This window comes from Malurus melanocephalus, unplaced genomic scaffold, assembly GCF_030028575.1.
Source record: "Malurus melanocephalus ecotype Western Australia unplaced genomic scaffold, MMel_1.1 scaffold_83, whole genome shotgun sequence".
Classification (NCBI taxonomy): Eukaryota; Metazoa; Chordata; class Aves; order Passeriformes; family Maluridae; genus Malurus; species Malurus melanocephalus.
Genome location: NW_026623315.1, coordinates 432930 through 449097, shown reverse-complemented (window position 1 = coordinate 449097; position 16168 = coordinate 432930). Strand labels below are relative to the sequence as shown.

Here is a 16168-nt window from a genome sequence, read left to right as displayed (position 1 = left end):
CTTTGTTCCTTGCTACATTTGTGAGTGTATTTTTTACATAGCTATGCGCATTAATCCTGGTACAACTGCTGCAGTCACTCACAGCTGTAGAAAGAGGGCCATGRTGCATCCTGTCAAAGATACTCCAACACAGCAGCACTCTCTCGGCACAGAGCACTTTTTTTAGACATGAGGCCAGAAAAAAATGGCCTCACTTTCTGAAATGTGCTTTTTCAGAAGAAAATGAGAGAAAATGTGTTGGCAGTATCCTGTCATCTCTGCAGAAAAACTATTTAATTTTTTTCCTAACTGGAGATCATTTGCTTTGAGAAAGTATTGTTTAGAACTGACTAAATGTTTCATGTGGAGTATGTACTTCCCTTTTTATTTATTAATTTTGAAATAAATTTTCAATTTTTTTATTTGAATTTGCGTGTATTTAATAGTTTCCTTTAATATTTTATTTATTAAATTCTATTTATTTTAAATTTTATTTTTATTTTAGTTGTTGGTTGCTCTTGTTGGTTGCTGTTTGTTTTGGAGGCTGCATCCTTTGGTGGGCTGGTTTGGGTAAATTTGGAGAGAGGTGTGGGGGCACTTCTGTTTCACCTCCTTAAATTAAATGGGAATAGACTTGAGCATTCCTCTTCCTCAGGAACCCCAGGAATGGTTTTGCTTGAAGACAGAATAACCTTTGCTGCTTGCCATGACAGGAAAAATATCCCATATTGGTCTTCACCTTAAGGGCTAAAAAATGGCAGACAGAGCCCATATGAACAGCTGCCTTCATACGTGAGATTAATTGTGGCAAAGCAGCTACTAATTATGTGTGTGTARATTTAGTTTTCTGTACAGAAGAACCTGTCCTTAAATGAGATTCACCACTTGGTCTCAGGAGTATGAGGTGCAGGCTCTTGAGCCAAACTGTTTTAGCATCTGCTTCAAATTCATCATCACAAATGCTTTTTATTTGAAGGGTGATGTGCGGCTTTTTAAAATAAAGGAGAAGCAAACTAGTGGTGYGTTTTTCCTTTCAAAATGCTACTTTTATTTAATTGCTGGCTTCTGAAAAAAGTAACCCAGGAACAATGCACTGTTTTGTAACACAGGGTTAACTGTAAAGGGAAAAAAAAAAAACCCTACTGCTCTATGGTTTAAACTGCTAAGTAGAGATTTGCTCATACCAAATTTTGCATTTGCCCTTGGGACATGACAGCCTGAAGCTTTCAGCTTTGAYGATCTGGACATCCCTGGCAGATTCTCCTGAGGCAGAAAGTATCAGAGTTATGCTACTTGGGAAAATGCCCCTGATCCTGATACCCTCAAAAATGAGAACTTGAAAGAAAAATGAACTGATAAATGTTTTTGTATGATAATTATCATTTTAGTAAGTTGCAAGCTCAACAGCTTGAATMTTTACAGATTTCACATTTACATAATAAATTAAAACTGTTCTATTTTCTGCCAAACCAAACCTGTTTAGATACTTGTTAATTCCTTTCACAGCCTAAAGCTTTACCCATTCAAAAGCTTATAAAAGGTTAATAGGTTTTCCCATAGTTTCCTTAWGTTAGTAAGAGTTTTTTAACAAGAGGCAAACCCTAAAAAGTAAACAAAGGCCTAATAAAATATTCTAATATGATTGTTTGGTGAACATTTTATAAGTTAATCTTTCAGAGCAATAAAAAAAAGGCAGCAAGTGATTAGCTCTTCCTCTCTAACTTCTCTTCTTTGGGTTATTGCAGAACAAATTTCGAAGCATCTTAAACCAGCCCAGCAAGGCATCTGGGTTCAAGCATGTGTCAAATATCCCAGAGGACAATATTTTTCCTTGCTAGTCAGACATCTTAGGGAGATTGTTTATGTACTTGCGTATTCCAACATTTGATATATTTGGCTGATCAGTTCTGYGGGTCAAACTCTCTCACGCGCTCCCTACGTTTTTATGGTCACCCATTGGGGTTAAAGGACAAAGATACAGCTTCAGCTGAGAGGAGCTGGTGAATGCAAGAGTGCTTCCCTTGCATTCCCATACAAGCTTGTCGGGTGTGTTTAAGGATTCTGTGCCCAGGTTATGGCTGGTAAAGTAGCACTTCTGGAATTAAGACAGCTCAGGTTCCAGAGATTGGATCATGCTTCAATGAAGATGCTCCAAACACCACTGAAAAACAGATTTTTGTCATCACCTTCCTTTCTTTTTCTGCTTTTGTATTTTGAAGTCTTGTCTGCCTTTCTCCCCACACGCCCAGTCAGTGAAATTCAAGACCAAGCTCTCCAGAAACTGATTTTTTTGGTGAATGTTCTCTCAATATTGGTGTGAAATACAAAAAWCCTCTGTCTACAATATATTTCTTACTCTAGCCTCACCTGAACCTGGAATACAGCAAATCTGCTGGGTGAAGTTTGCTGCAGCAGGGTCCCCAGGTTTCGCCACAGAGCAGCCACAAAGTTATTTCAGTGCTGAATGAAGTGGCAGTACTTGAAGCAGTTGACATCTCAAGTAGCTGGAGAGGTACTTGAGAAAGCATTAACATTTGTAGGAAAAACTCAAATTAGTCTGGAAAGTATTGCTTCTCCTGACATGAATGACCTCTCGTATAAGTAACACCTAATTATACACCAAATTAGGTGGAAGGGTAGAGAACAATAACCCACAAGGTCTGTGAATGGTGCAATGAATCATATTTCTACCAGTAACCTTTTTCCAAGATGCTTTACAAAATATGTACTTGCTTCACTAACACTGACTGTAGTACAAACATCTCCACCAGCTCACGCTGTGCTTTAGCTGATGCAATGGTTGTGACTTGGTGGCACTCTGTCACTGAGGAGCAAAACAAAGGAGACATGTTCCCCTTCCTGCCACCTTCAAGTAGAATAAAGCATCCCTTCACTCTTGAAGGCTCAGATATCAATTTTAATTTTAATCATTAGGGTAAAACTTCGTGCTTATTTTGTGGMTAGAGATTTTCCTGTATGTTTCCTTTTGGGGTGATGCTGCCTCATTCTGGTGTWTCTTACTTTCCTGATTTTAAGGTCCAGAGCTTTACAGCCATAATATCTCTTACTTTTCCAGTAGACAAATGTAATGCAACACCAAGTCCATGTCCTTGGAACAATCAGCTTTAATCKCCAATGAATGTGAGTTCAGGCATTGGGCAAGGGCAAGAAGAGCAGGAAAGTTGCCCCTGCAGTTGGCCCTGCAGGGAAGGTAAAAGGATGGTGACCACAAGGCCATATCTCACCCCTGTGAGCTCTGCCTCACCTGATACAGCCAGTTCCTGAGACTCAAGACCAAGATTTTCTAGGGGGCCTCCGGGGTCGTCCCAGCTCCCTCATTAGCACATGAATTAAAGGCTGAATCCTTGCTGTGCTCACTGGAGTTCCGCCTTCAGGACTGTCTGCTCTCTTTTTTTTAATGGCCATTTCTCACCTGATGAAAGTCATGAGGTGGTTTTATCTCTGGCTGTGGACTGTACCTATGTCTGTAGTTACAGCAGATTTAAAAATTAAATTACTCATACAGGCTGGCAAACCACTCGTATGAATGTTAAAAAAAAAAAAAAAAAAAAAAAAAAAAAAAAAAAAATAAAAAAAAAAAAAAAAAAAATGTTAAAAAAAAAAAAAAAGGAAAAATTCTTGGCAATTTTTGCTTTTTGCCTGTTTGTTTTCAATATTTTAAGTAAGGTGTTCTCCCCCCAGTACTATGCTTTCAGGATTGCTTACCTTTTTCCAGCAGTACACTATGACTACTTGCTATGTTTGCATCCTTTTTCAGTGTGTACATTTTAATGTAGGAATAAATCCCACTAACTGTTGTTCTGCTTCTTTTTTGAAAGCAAGTTCAGTTTCCAGGCTGYGTAGAAAACTTGCCAGTCACTCACTGTAGGTACACAGCACCCCACCCACACAGCTCCTTCCAAGTTCTCAATCTTCATTGGAACCAATTGTTTAACTCTGTTTATAATCAGCAGTTTCTGGAGTGTTTCCTAAAATTTGACCGGTTTAAGGTCACTTGAGGTTTGGTTTTCTACTGTGATGTATTATAGAACGAAGTGTGAGAGCCTCCCTCGATAAATTCATGTTGCAGCRTCCCTGTGCTGATGCACAGGCAGGTGGGACCTGTGCCATTGCCACTCTGTTGGGCTTTGGAACCCCATGTTAGCATGGTTTGACACTCAGGGGCTTTGGATCAAAGCCTTCCCTGTGACAGAGCAATGTCCACATGAATCCAGATGAAATCCAGGCTGCCTTTGGACTTCCTGCTTCAACAGTAAAGCAAATCTATCACTGTGGTTGGGCTGACTCACATCTGCATCTGTGCACCCCTGAACTGTGTATTTGGACWGAGCATTTAATATTAAAAAATACATTTCATTTGCTATTTAGTGAAGTTTTCCAGTTTCCTTTTGGTTGAATAACTATATGAAGTTTCAGCTCTTGTCTTCTGATCCCACTTGGCAGAGCAGCAAGACCTAGTTAGTATCTAGAGCTCTGGCAGCACCACGGTGTAGAAATCACATCCCACAAAATATTATTTCATTGGCTTTCTTGCTAACCTTGTTCTGTAGGAAGGCTTTTACATGACAGCTCATCCATCAGGTGTCTGAGGTTATCTGTCTGCTCCTGAAATGTCTGTTTTTCTCCTGTGACTAGAAGAGGAATAAGTTATGTAGGTAGGATCCCATGCTCAGTAGCTGTGTTTGTGCAGAAGAGCTGACAGGGAYCTCTGGAGATGGCCTGGTTACAGCTCCTGCTCAGAGCAAGGCCCCATTGCCCAGGGCCATGTCCACTCAGATCATGAGTATCTCCAAGGGTAGAGGCTCCACAGCCTCTCTCAGCAACCTATGCCAGGATCTGACCACCCTCACAGAGAAAAAAAGGCTCTCTTCTCTTTAAGCAGAATTTCTTGTATTTCAGGCTGTSCCCATGGCTCTGCCTTCACCACTCTCCCCCTTCAGGCATTTAAGATAAGATCCCCTGAGCCTTCTCTTCTCCAGGCTGGGCAGYCTCAGCTCTCGCTCTCTCCTCACACAACAGATCCCCAAATCCCTTCTGCTTCCTGCACCCACTTCACTAGGTCCATGTGAGTGGACAGCCCAAAACTAGACCTGGCACTCCAGAGCTGACCTCACTGGTCGTGACAACCACGGAAACAGGGAAAACTATTGGATGTCAGAGACCTCACTTTTGGAATAGAAATAGAAGTTACTGTCACTCTAGTGGGAAAYCAGGCTGGCCCTGGGGCATTTCTTCAAAGCAGTAGGGGTTGTAGGTTTTATTTCCCTTCCTGCATTTTCTTTTACATGCTGCAATGCTTCCCAAGCAGTGTTCTCTAAACACAGCTTCTTGAGATGTGTCCTTCATTGCCAGGYTGGCAGCTTGCTTGTTGTGTTCTCTGCCTCAGGCTCAGGGTCAGCTTTCCAATGGGGCTGAGGTGGGAGCAGCCATGTTCTKCCATCAGCAGCTGGTCCCATCTCTTGGCAGCATCTTGGGCTTTTCTTTCCTTTCTGGAGGGAGGCTGCAGGCATGGGGGTGCCCTGTGGCTGCTGCCAGCACRGATGACCCCTTCAGTAGAGCAGGACAGGGGGGTCACAGCGAGTGATGCAGCCACAGATYGGTCTGGGTAGCACAGGACAGAGTGGAGAGGCTGCTGGGTGTGAGGCTAAAATTGTTGTGATTTGTTTTCAGCTGTATTTGGAACAGTCCCCAACTGTTACCTCTGGACTCCCTCTGAGGGCTTCTATATATAAAAGCAATAAAGCATCGGGGTTTTTTTGTTTTGTACACCATAGCCTGATATCCTCTCCATCTTCTGTCCCCAAGGAGTTTATTTTTATGCTCTCCATTAGTTTAGTGACCCCCAGCTGGTTTATATTTATACTCCCAGGGGKGTTTTGGCTTACCCTTGTTTGCTGAGTCTCACAGATCTGTGCTTCTTCCCTGACTACAGTGGCTTCTGAGATGGAGAAACATAACTTGAATCTAACTTTTTATTTTATTTGAAAAAGGAGAGAGTGACAGCAGGGTTCAGTGGTTACAGAGGAGTGGGAGCAAACAGCAAAGCCTACAGGAATCACAAGACTCAGTGGTTCAGGKGTGAGGAGGCCCTTTCCTTTTTGAGGCTCATTCTACCAATGGTCTCCCACAGAGATGGGAAGAATGTTCCTCCTGTGTCAGGCAGAGCAGAGATGTTGGGGGCTGCTCCTTACAAAGGATGACGGGGAAAGGGTGCACCTGACATGGAGAGAACCTCTGCTGTGAGCTATGCCCAGGCTGAACAGACGGGCACAAGGAGCAGAGGCACTGCGTTGGTTTCTTGTTAGGACTGTTAAGGACCAAATCCAGAAAGTGTTCAAGGCTCAAAGCCAGCTTTTGGCTCACAACTCCCAAATTTTTACCCACCTTTGCTTAAAAGCCCTTTCACTGAYTGGAGCCAAAAGCAACCTGGCTGTTGATGTGTGTGAACATTGTGCTGTTCTGGCCTTTGTGCAGAGGGAGACTTCAGAAAGGTATTCCTGTTTTATGCTTAATCATTTCACTCTGAACCATTTGGTCCTTTTCCTGGACCTTCAGGCAAAGACCTGGAACAGGGTCTGAACTTCTGGACCAGGGTGAATTGTGGTGGGGGCAATCAGTGGGGTGAGTTAGTGCTGTTCTGTTCGAGTCAGTAGTGGATGGTGCAGTGCTGGGGGAACTCCTGCAGGCACACCCAGTATGTTTTATTCTTTCGTTTATGTAAACACATGCACATTTCATGCTTCATCTTTCCTCTGATATGTCACAGAGCCACAAGCAGCTGAGCAGTACCATCACTGGCAGGAGGCCTTACACAACACCTCCTATTTATCATAACATGAGGTTCCTTAGGGATGGCAGGCATGACAATACGTTGGTTCAGATGTGATCACTTTCACATTTCCTTTCTCCTGGGGGCAGAGCTGAGGTTTCTTTCTATTTGTCTGYACTCCTTTGGCTGAGACCACACTTTTGGACAGCAGATGTTCCACTCTGGCTTGAGTGCCAAAGGATTTAATGGAAGATTTAAAAAGTGATGCTTCTCTTGGTCCCCAGCAGATGGACTACATGTGCTCAGGAGAGTTTCCCTATGGAGGCAGCCAGTGTCCCCCATTCAACCCCTCCAGCCTGGCATTTACTGTGACCACAAAACACAGGGCTGGACACAAAAAAAAACCAGAACAAAAAGCCCCCAACATTGCTGTGGTAARCAAGGGTGAGGAATCTTCTAGAAAAATCTTTTTCTTTGGCTTTTCAAAGAAAATTTGTAGTTCATAATGTACAGTAAAGAAGAAGATTGTAAAAATAGTATTAAACTTATAAATGTAGCACTGAAACGACAAGGTCAGTTTTGTGATCCGGGATCCAACAAGTAGAGCAAGAGCAAAASCACCCTTCCCTGTGCTCCTCCCAGCTTCAGAAGAGCAAAACATCTATGAGGAATGGTGCTGGCAGGAGCTTAGCCACGTGAAAATAGAGCAAGAGAGAGACGAGCRAAATCTGCTGAGAGCGACTTGTTATTTTTTACATTTGACAGACTGACTCCTTCATGTCTTCTCTGGGAATATCCTTTGGCATCCATCTCCATGGCTGTTTTTCAGATTCACACTCCACACAAAGATGGTCCAGCTTCAGCACCCACAATTTCCCCGAAGCTCAGCGCTGCCATGCTCCATGGCTTTCACAACCCTCCTCTTTCATTCCTGGGCTCCYATAAAAGCCCTCTGTTTATTTCTCTGACCACACATTTGTGTTTCAAGACCTTGTGGTTTATGACCAGCCAGGATTAAAGGCAGCAATGCTKSMAGCATTGCTGCTTTGCCTTCATGTGTATCTCMAAACACGGAGGGAACATCTGCCAAAGGAACTAGAGGATTTGTATTGACACAAACTGGCTTGAAGGGTGTAACCATGACCTACAGCAAAGAGCCTTGGAAAAGGAGCAGGGTCCAAAGTAAATCTTAAACAGAGACCTAATTTCACATGCAGTCCTGCAGCAGCTGAAACTTCATGGACTGGTGTGAGGCACTGTCTTCTACATGGATGGTCTTCTCTCCTACATGGGAGGCTGGAGAGGAGGAGGARGGAGAAGCCGTCGCCACCTCAGTGGGTGAAGGAGAGGGATTCTTGGCACCACTGCAGCTCTGCTCATTGTGGAGGAGGTGGGAGGCAGCCTGGGAAGGACTGGCTCCAYGCTGGGACCTGAGGTGCCACCACCCCCAACACCACTACTGCTGCCAAACAAGGCTGAGGAAGGGACCTTCCTTCTGGGTTAGCTTGTATTTCAGAATGAAATTTCCCAGCAGCAAGGGGACAGAAAGAAGGAAATCTTATTTTCCTATAAAAGGATTCCCTGCCTGTATCCTGTGTATGGCATGTGACTGGTATGATAACAGGGCAGAAGGGGGAGAATCCTATAAAGTGTATTACAAGGGTGGGAGGTTCTCACTTCCTGCTTTTCCCCTCTGCCTTTGTTATCTCCAACCTTCAGAGAGATCCCTGGAGCTGCTCTGAAGAGAAAGACAAGGAGACAAAAGCACTCCAATCACAATTCTGTTCCTTCAGCAAGCTTTGTGGATATTTTTATTTTATAGTCATTTGAACAGCGGAGCGTTTGGCAATAGTGACAACCTCAGAAGCGTGCACTCTGSATTTGCGCGTGAGTGTTTGTGTTTCCAGCTTGGCTCAGACTTGATGTCTTGGAAGACCTACCACTATGCTGCTTTTAAGCAAAGCAGCAAATCAGAATAACTGTCTCATKGGCAGGATCATGTCTTGACATCTCCAACCTGGAAGTGCAGGGAATGGGATCCATTCTGGAGGGGTTATCAGCAAGCACTGGTCTGCAAACAACCACTGATACCTTTTAGCCAACAGCCAGCAAAGCTTTGTTAAGCTGCCAAGGTGACTTGCACGTCTTCCTCATCTCTGCTATTTATTTATTTATTTATTTATTTAACTTTAGATATTTTCTCAGTAAAAAATCACTGAGACCAGACCTTCAGCTGAGCATGACTGTATTGGCACAAACAGCGCTCAGCAGATTTACCTTTGCCAAGGACTATACCAGTACCGGCAAAGACCAAGTTCATCTGGGTTCCTGTCATATAAACTGGTCAGGTCATTCCTAAAGCTGCTGGAGTGAGCTGTCCTGGGACTTGTTTTCAATACAGAGTTTTTATATAGCAATATATAAAATAATAGTGCTACATTTATGTTATTTATGTAATACATATGTCTTCTATTTCCAATAATATATTTGACTAACTATGTTCTGAGTAATCATTGCTTTCCCTTGATAGTGCAGCACAAATAAGGCTTCTGATGAGTTTTTTTTTCAAAGGATCTGGCAGTGGGTCTTGCTCTCCCACTGAAGTCAGTGAAACTGGCTTCTGGCTGGTGAGAAAAGGACCAAACCTGCCTGTAACTTGCTGATTCATTTATGAATGTAACTYGACCAGTTGGACAATCCCTTGAGCAGCTGGGACCCTGCCAAATGAGCCCAATTGTATGTCTCAATGCAAAGCTGGAGTAACTCCCCCTGCTCATTGGGACAGCAYCTGGATCCTCAGGAGGCTGAATTGGGACACTGTGAGGAACAAGGAGCTCCCACAGATTGTTGCCAGGGCTTATGGGGAAGCACAAGGGAAGWAAGCAGAAACTGGCTGTGCTGGTGTCCCAACAAAGCTCAGCAAAATGGGAAAGAACATTGCAGAGTGACAGCCCCGGGCAGCCGAGGCAGCTCTATGCCAGGCTGGACTGCTGCGCTGGTTCTTCGCCAAAACAACTGARCATCCTAATAAATTCCCTGTGTAAAAAAAATCTATCTATAAATCATGCCTTAGAAAGAGCAGTGCAGCTGCAAACAGGGCTGGAAGCGGCCAAAGGAAATGCTCTAGTGCTCTACAGCCCGACACCGAGCCGTGACAACTCTCTTTGCCGAGGGTGGCCCTAGCGGAACACGCGGGTGCATGGACATACGTGGAGGTGCACACAGCTCCAGCTGCACGATCCTGCTGCCCAAATGGAATATCCGTGCTGGGCCGGGCTGGATGAGGCCTCGGCACTACACGATCATGAACTGGCACACGTAGGGCAGCTGTTCTCGGCACCTCTTGTCGAACCACTTGCCAATGGCGGCCCCAGACAAAGCCGCGCAGTTTTCCAGCTTGCCGCCGTCGGGCTGGGYGGTGATTTCAGTCTCCCAGTTCTTGTAGCGGAGGGRGCTGCCCGTCATGTCGACCCACTTGCCCTCTGTGGCCATGTCATTGAGGCCCAGCCAGATCTCGGCCTCYGAGCCGATGCTCTTGCGCATGTAGTCGTAGAGGGCATCGTTCTCCTCCCCGTTCTGGGGGGTGCTGAGTGTGCCGCCCTGAGAGATGCAGTTTTCGCTGGCCTCGTGGTATGTCTTGGTCTCCGAAAATGCCAGAAAGCATTTYAGGTGAATTTTGGTGCCTTTCAGGCAAACTGAGTGGTTACCACATGAACAGAATAAAAACAAAGACAGAGAACTTGGTTTAAAAATTGTGTCCAGGGAGAGGCAGCAGTAGCAAACCCAGCAGCCAAATTACAGACTTAATTCCTTAGGCTGCACAGTGACCCTCGGCAGGATGGCATTTCAGGGCTACTCTCTCTCCTACATAGGGTGGGACACAGCCATAGGGACATGCCCTCCCCCTCTGCAAACCATCAGGTGAAATGGATTTTTGGGAAGCCCCTGTCACCCATCTGGGATTTGCAGCTGCTGGAGCAGAGGCACTGCATGGTCCTCCTGCCCCCTCCCTGGCCTTGTTCTTCCCCAGCCAATGCTACTTCTTCTCTGATGAGTTTGTTGGAAATAAGGTTTGTCATGGGCACTCATGTTGAGTGCTGGAGTGTTTTGGGAAAAAGCCTCCATGCCAATTAAATCATCTTAATTATGCAAGAAGAAAAAAAAGTCGTTTTAATAAGCTTTGATCAGAAGCGTTGTGCTCGCATAGCTTGAGGTCTTCAGAGAAAATTTCTACTTGCCTCTGATTTTAGTGTTAAGGATATAAATTTATTTTGTTTTTCTTTAAGCTCTAAACCTTGAGAGTGCAGGGTACTGTACCCAAACAATACCTAATCAGAGCCATACATTAATATCCAAACCAATTACTTCTCAATGAATKTGAGCTTGGAACTAAAGCCTTGATTTTGCTTGTGCTCCTTTTCTTTTAAGGAGAAAATTCTCCTTAATTTTCATTTTCATCTCATTTCTGCTTTGCATTTTGCAAATCCTGCTCCTATTAATGTCGGTGGAGTTTGCACAGAATAACCATGGAGCAAGCCTGGACATTTTGGGACAGTCCTGCAATGCAGCTCCCTGGKCAATACCACAGTGTCCATAAGGGACCAGGCTGCCATTTCATTGGGGTTCAGACAAAAGAGTAAGCAGCATTTGGTTAAAACACAGACTAATCCAAATGCCATCCCTCCACCTCAAAAAGGAAAATGAACATCTGGCTTAGCACCATAGGAATATCCACAGCTGTACAAATGGGAAGCACATAAAGAGGGGGCCCCACACAGCACAGATCCTGTCATTGACTGCCTGAGGAGGTTCACCAGCCTGGAGGAATTGCAGAGACCCAACACTCTGCTTTGATCCCCCAAACTCTCTCCTCATGATGGGCTTGTTGCTGTGGGGTGYTTGGGCATCTCTCATCGAGACATGTGGAGCAATTGCAGCTGCTTTTTTATGAGCAGCTCCTCTCTCAAAGCAAAAGTCATGTGCTCTTCAGCAAGCCCTTTACCTGTCTGGAGTGCTTGTTTTTCCTTCAGTAGAGCAACCTCCTGAGAGATGTTGTCAATCATGGCCTTCAGGTCTTCAATCATTTTGAGGCTCACACCATCTGTCGGAGAAATCAGAGAAAAAGCACAAAAATTRGTTGTATCCCAGAGGAGGCAACCAAATGTGTTCCTAGCATCAAAACTCCATGTTTCTTTGCCCTCAGGGAAGGATTAACTAAAGGAATCTGCAAAGCCAATAACCTGTTCTGAAGTTGTAAACATCTAGTAGTTCTCATGGAGCAGAAGGAAAGGGGACAGTTTGCCCATGAATGCAGTAGGAGGGGCTTCCTTGAGGACCAGGATGCTGAGGCACTAACCCAGGCAAGTAGGGCAGCAGCCTGGATGCAGACCAAAACCACCAACTCAAARATTACATGGTGCCATGAATACCATGGTACCACGAATGCCAGACACATCAGGGAGAGAGCATTAAGCTGATTTACTCATTGCTCAATTAACTTCAATGRATTCACTTAACACTGAGGCACCAGATATTATTTTGCTGCCTTTGATGAAAACACTTTGTGGGAAACCGCTAATTAATCGTGGGTTTTTTTCCATGCAAACTTGTCTTACAGCAGAACCAATGTTGTAAGGTTGAAGTAACATCCAAAGCCCATGGCAGGACACTGCCTGTGACTCTTGCTGGGGCAGCTTCTTATGGTGTTCCAGCTGRGTTTGCTGGTGGGTTCCCACCTTGAGGGTCCCTGCCATCAGAGGTGACATGTCTCTTTGATAACCACCTAAGTGCCCTGTCCCTTTTCACTACCTCATTTCCAAATTCTGAGCTACAAAATGTTCCTGCAGCAGTGCATTCACTGGGATGTCTCATGGAGACCCATGGATGGTTAACTTGCCCTTCGGCTTTAAAGTGAAAATCATTGCTACATCAACATTGTGTTTTCCATTTTATTGCACGGGGTTTTTGTCTCGGTGCTGCCATTTCCTCAAGGCTCACCTCCTGAAGCCTGGGATCAAGCCTGTTTACAGTTTGGGTTTTCTGTCATGGAAGCTCGCATGCGGGTTGCCAATGCTCCCATGGGAACTGGAKCAGGTCCTTGTGCAGCTGACCATGAGCAGAAGGATTAAGTSTGGGCAGAGGCAAGATCAAAAGGAGACTCAGAGAAGGATGTRGGTCGCAATAGTCTGTTGGTTTGAAAGCCTGGCCAGAAATGTATTTAGTGAGAGTGGGAATTCTCATCCATTCTAATTACATGCTGAATAACAAACAAATCCCTCTGTACTTAATTTTAATGTTTTAACTATTCCTATATAAAATTTGGAGACATATATATGTGTATATGTATCTAAATCTCTCTCTCTCTCTCTCTCTCTCTCTCTATATATATATATATATATATATATATATATGGGTTGTTCAGCTTTGCCTGGAGATCCAAACAGCCTTCTGTCCCCCAGAGGAGTGAGCATTGCTCTGATTCACAACGTCTGTCAGCAAACCTCTCTGGCCATCAGTATTTCTTCTGACACCAGACATTTCCMTGAATGCACCAAACGGAACAGTCAGATCCCATTTTGCTGCCTGTCCCTGGATCAAAGGAGCGGACTGAACACACCACACTGGATTTCTAGGGATGTGTTGGCAGGCATTTTCAGAAAGAGCACCCTGACAAGAGTACACCAAAATTTTGGGCAGTAGGTGGCATTAGGTGTGAAGCCCRTATTAGTCCCTATCCACTGATTTAAGCATCCAGACTTCAATTTCTGCCTCCAGTTACCTTAGAAATACATGTGAGAGGTATGCAAAGATGCTCCCTTCCATGATCCCAACACCCTGCCATGGCTGTGACCAAGGGGAACCGCCAGGACTGACACCTGCACCCCCAAGCCAAGGGGTGCCAACAGTTCCCAGACAGGAATGCCAGCGCCTGCCTCCCCTGGGAATTCTTTTGGATGAGACCTCCTGAGCTGCCAGACGAGGGCAAATCCCATCTCTACCCCTCTGCTGAGCTACTGCATTTGGGACAGTAAGTGGGGAGTAATTTGAGGGGGAAAAACACAACAGCAGGCAAAGTGAAKGTGCTGTCTCAGCATTTTCTAAACACTGTGGTTTGGCATTTTCATGTTGAAATAGCATCATTTTTCATTCTGAAGCAGATCCAAATGTAAGCAATAATTAAAAACAAAAAAAAAAAAGAAAACCAAAAAGAAATATAAAAAGCTTGGCTCAAATCAATGCTTTCTTTTCTAACATTTGTGGTTTGGCTGCCTAGATTAAAAAAAATAAATCCAGCCAAACACCCCAACTCGCCAGTAGGTTTGTCCTGACTCTCCCAGGCAAAGTGTCAAAGTGTAGGGGTTGAATCAGGATGGGGGTACTGGAGGCCTGGATGAGAACGGGATGGGACCATCTGGCCATTGTTCAGAGAAAGGGTTGAGCCTGACCCCTGGGGTGGCTGGGCAGGCAGGCTTGGATGTGGAGAGTGGCTGGAGGCAAAGAGGAGCCTCGTGGCGCGGTTTTAATGCTTTCCTCCTTCTTTCCCCAGCCCCTGGCACTGGTAAAAATCTGAAATACATTAACCAAGAAATGCTGGAAGTTTTCAGTAAAGGCAGGGCAGCTGAGCCCCTGTGGGGTTGGATGTGACTGGTCAAAAAATGCCAAGTTCCTGGRTTTTTCCCTTTTCTCCACAGCAAATATGACCTCTCCTTTAAAAAGAAATTCTGAGTAAAACCTGCCACCAGCTGGTCCRGATGACTTGATTTTCAGGACATCCCCTCAAAAGTTTTAAAATCAGAACCAATTTTTCCTGTCAAAAAGGTGACTTTTCTCCCACCTTCTTGYGGGAGCAGCTGCTGCAATGACACCTTGAGATAAATAGGATTTCCCTAAGAAATGTTTCTCTCCTGGTAYCTCCAGTGAGTGCAATGCATGTATGTGCCCCATATGAGCCCAAAGGGGTATTTTGTGCTCTAGAAAACAGTCACAGCCTGTTTTCTCYGTTATTCCAAGTCCTGTAGATTAAGAAGTGGAAAATGCAGCTGTGTTGTGAATTCATAGAAAGATCTAATGGGAGAAAAGGCAAAAATGTCTCAAGGATGGAATCTGACAAAAATAGCTGGGTGAGTGTAGAGAGCAGCCTAGCCAAGTGAATTCCAGGGATGCTTCTTCCTTGCTCCCCATTTCATTCCAAGCAGGGAAATGCCTGCCAGAAGCGGTCCAAGCCCATACGACTGGACGGACACATCAGGCAGGCAGGCTCAGTGCTTCCTTACCTCACCTGCCTTCTCCTATACTTAATGTGCACTGAGTCGGAGGGAGAAACGATGGGACTGGAGGAAAACAGAAGAGAAGGAAAAACAAAACCACTAGGGAATAGAAAGCCCAGGCACCTTTTTGTGTGCGCTGCTGTCTGGCAAGCCTGAGTAGTCAGAGCTCATGCAGTGTGTGAAATACACCCGTGGCCAGTGGTTTTTTTTTTGTTTTTTTTTTTAAATGAAAACCCTGTTGATGCTTAATGGTTTCTGTATTTTCTGCCTGCTCTAGTCTCCAAAATTGTCTGTAATCTGCCACTTACTTGCTACTGAAAAATGAATGAGACGGGGTGGGGGGGATTATACAAAGGGAGAGTTTAGTAGAAGAAAAGCTTGGGATGAACCTTAGAGGGAACATGTAAAACTAATTCCCTCTGAAAATTCAGACCAAGCTGCCCCAACAAATTTATCCAAGGTAGGAAGCTACCAAAACTGTTCCAATACCCTCACTATTTTCCAGAAGAGCTACACAATCATTCCCACTGGGTGGGGGAAATATTAAGTTTTTAGATGCTTTTTTTTTTGAAGTTTCACTAAAGCACTGCTAAATGCCCAGAAGAGTGKGCTGATTACAACCCCCCCAAGCCCTGCCAGCCTTCCTTGCAGGGAAGCTGCCSCTGCCCCTTACCTTTCTTGGAAGCCGCCGGTTTCGGCCGGACTTTGCCGTTCTGCTGGCCGGAGACGTGGGCGAGGGAGAGGAGGCAGAGGAGGAGGCAGGCTCCCCGGAGCGCCATGCCGCTGCTGTCTGCTGGGAGCGGAGCTGCGGTGGCTCCGCTCTGCCCTCACACAGCCGCGGGGACAGCGGATGCAGCCCGCAGTGACCGTCCCAGGCAGCAGTGACCGTCCGAACCGACAGTGACCGTCCCAGCCCGCAGTGACCGTCCCAGCCCAGCAGTGACCGTCCCAGCCCAGCAGTGACCGTCCCAGCTCAGCAGTGACCGTCCCAGTGACCGTGCCAGGCAGCAGTGACCGTCCCAGCCGCCCCCGCTGAGCCCGGGCCAGCGGCAGCCTCCCGGCCCCGGGGCGGCTCAGGGGCTCCGGCCAAAGCCCAAAACCTCCCAGAGGGGTTCCAGCTTTCAGCAAGCTG

The 16168-nt window shown here is 45.4% G+C and overlaps 1 protein-coding gene across 1 annotated transcript; it reads right to left on the bottom strand.

The window, feature by feature from the left end:
* Positions 1-9201: 9201 nt before the first annotated feature.
* CLEC3B (C-type lectin domain family 3 member B) lies at positions 9202-15947 on the bottom strand. The gene is made up of 3 exons (XM_057367695.1): positions 15710-15947; positions 11772-11870; positions 9202-10464 (listed from the first exon to the last, which is right to left on the bottom strand). Exons 1-3 carry the CDS (start codon positions 15813-15815, stop codon positions 10064-10066), a joined length of 606 nt encoding a protein of 201 aa, XP_057223678.1. The 5' UTR covers positions 15816-15947; the 3' UTR covers positions 9202-10063.
* Positions 15948-16168: the final 221 nt, after the last annotated feature.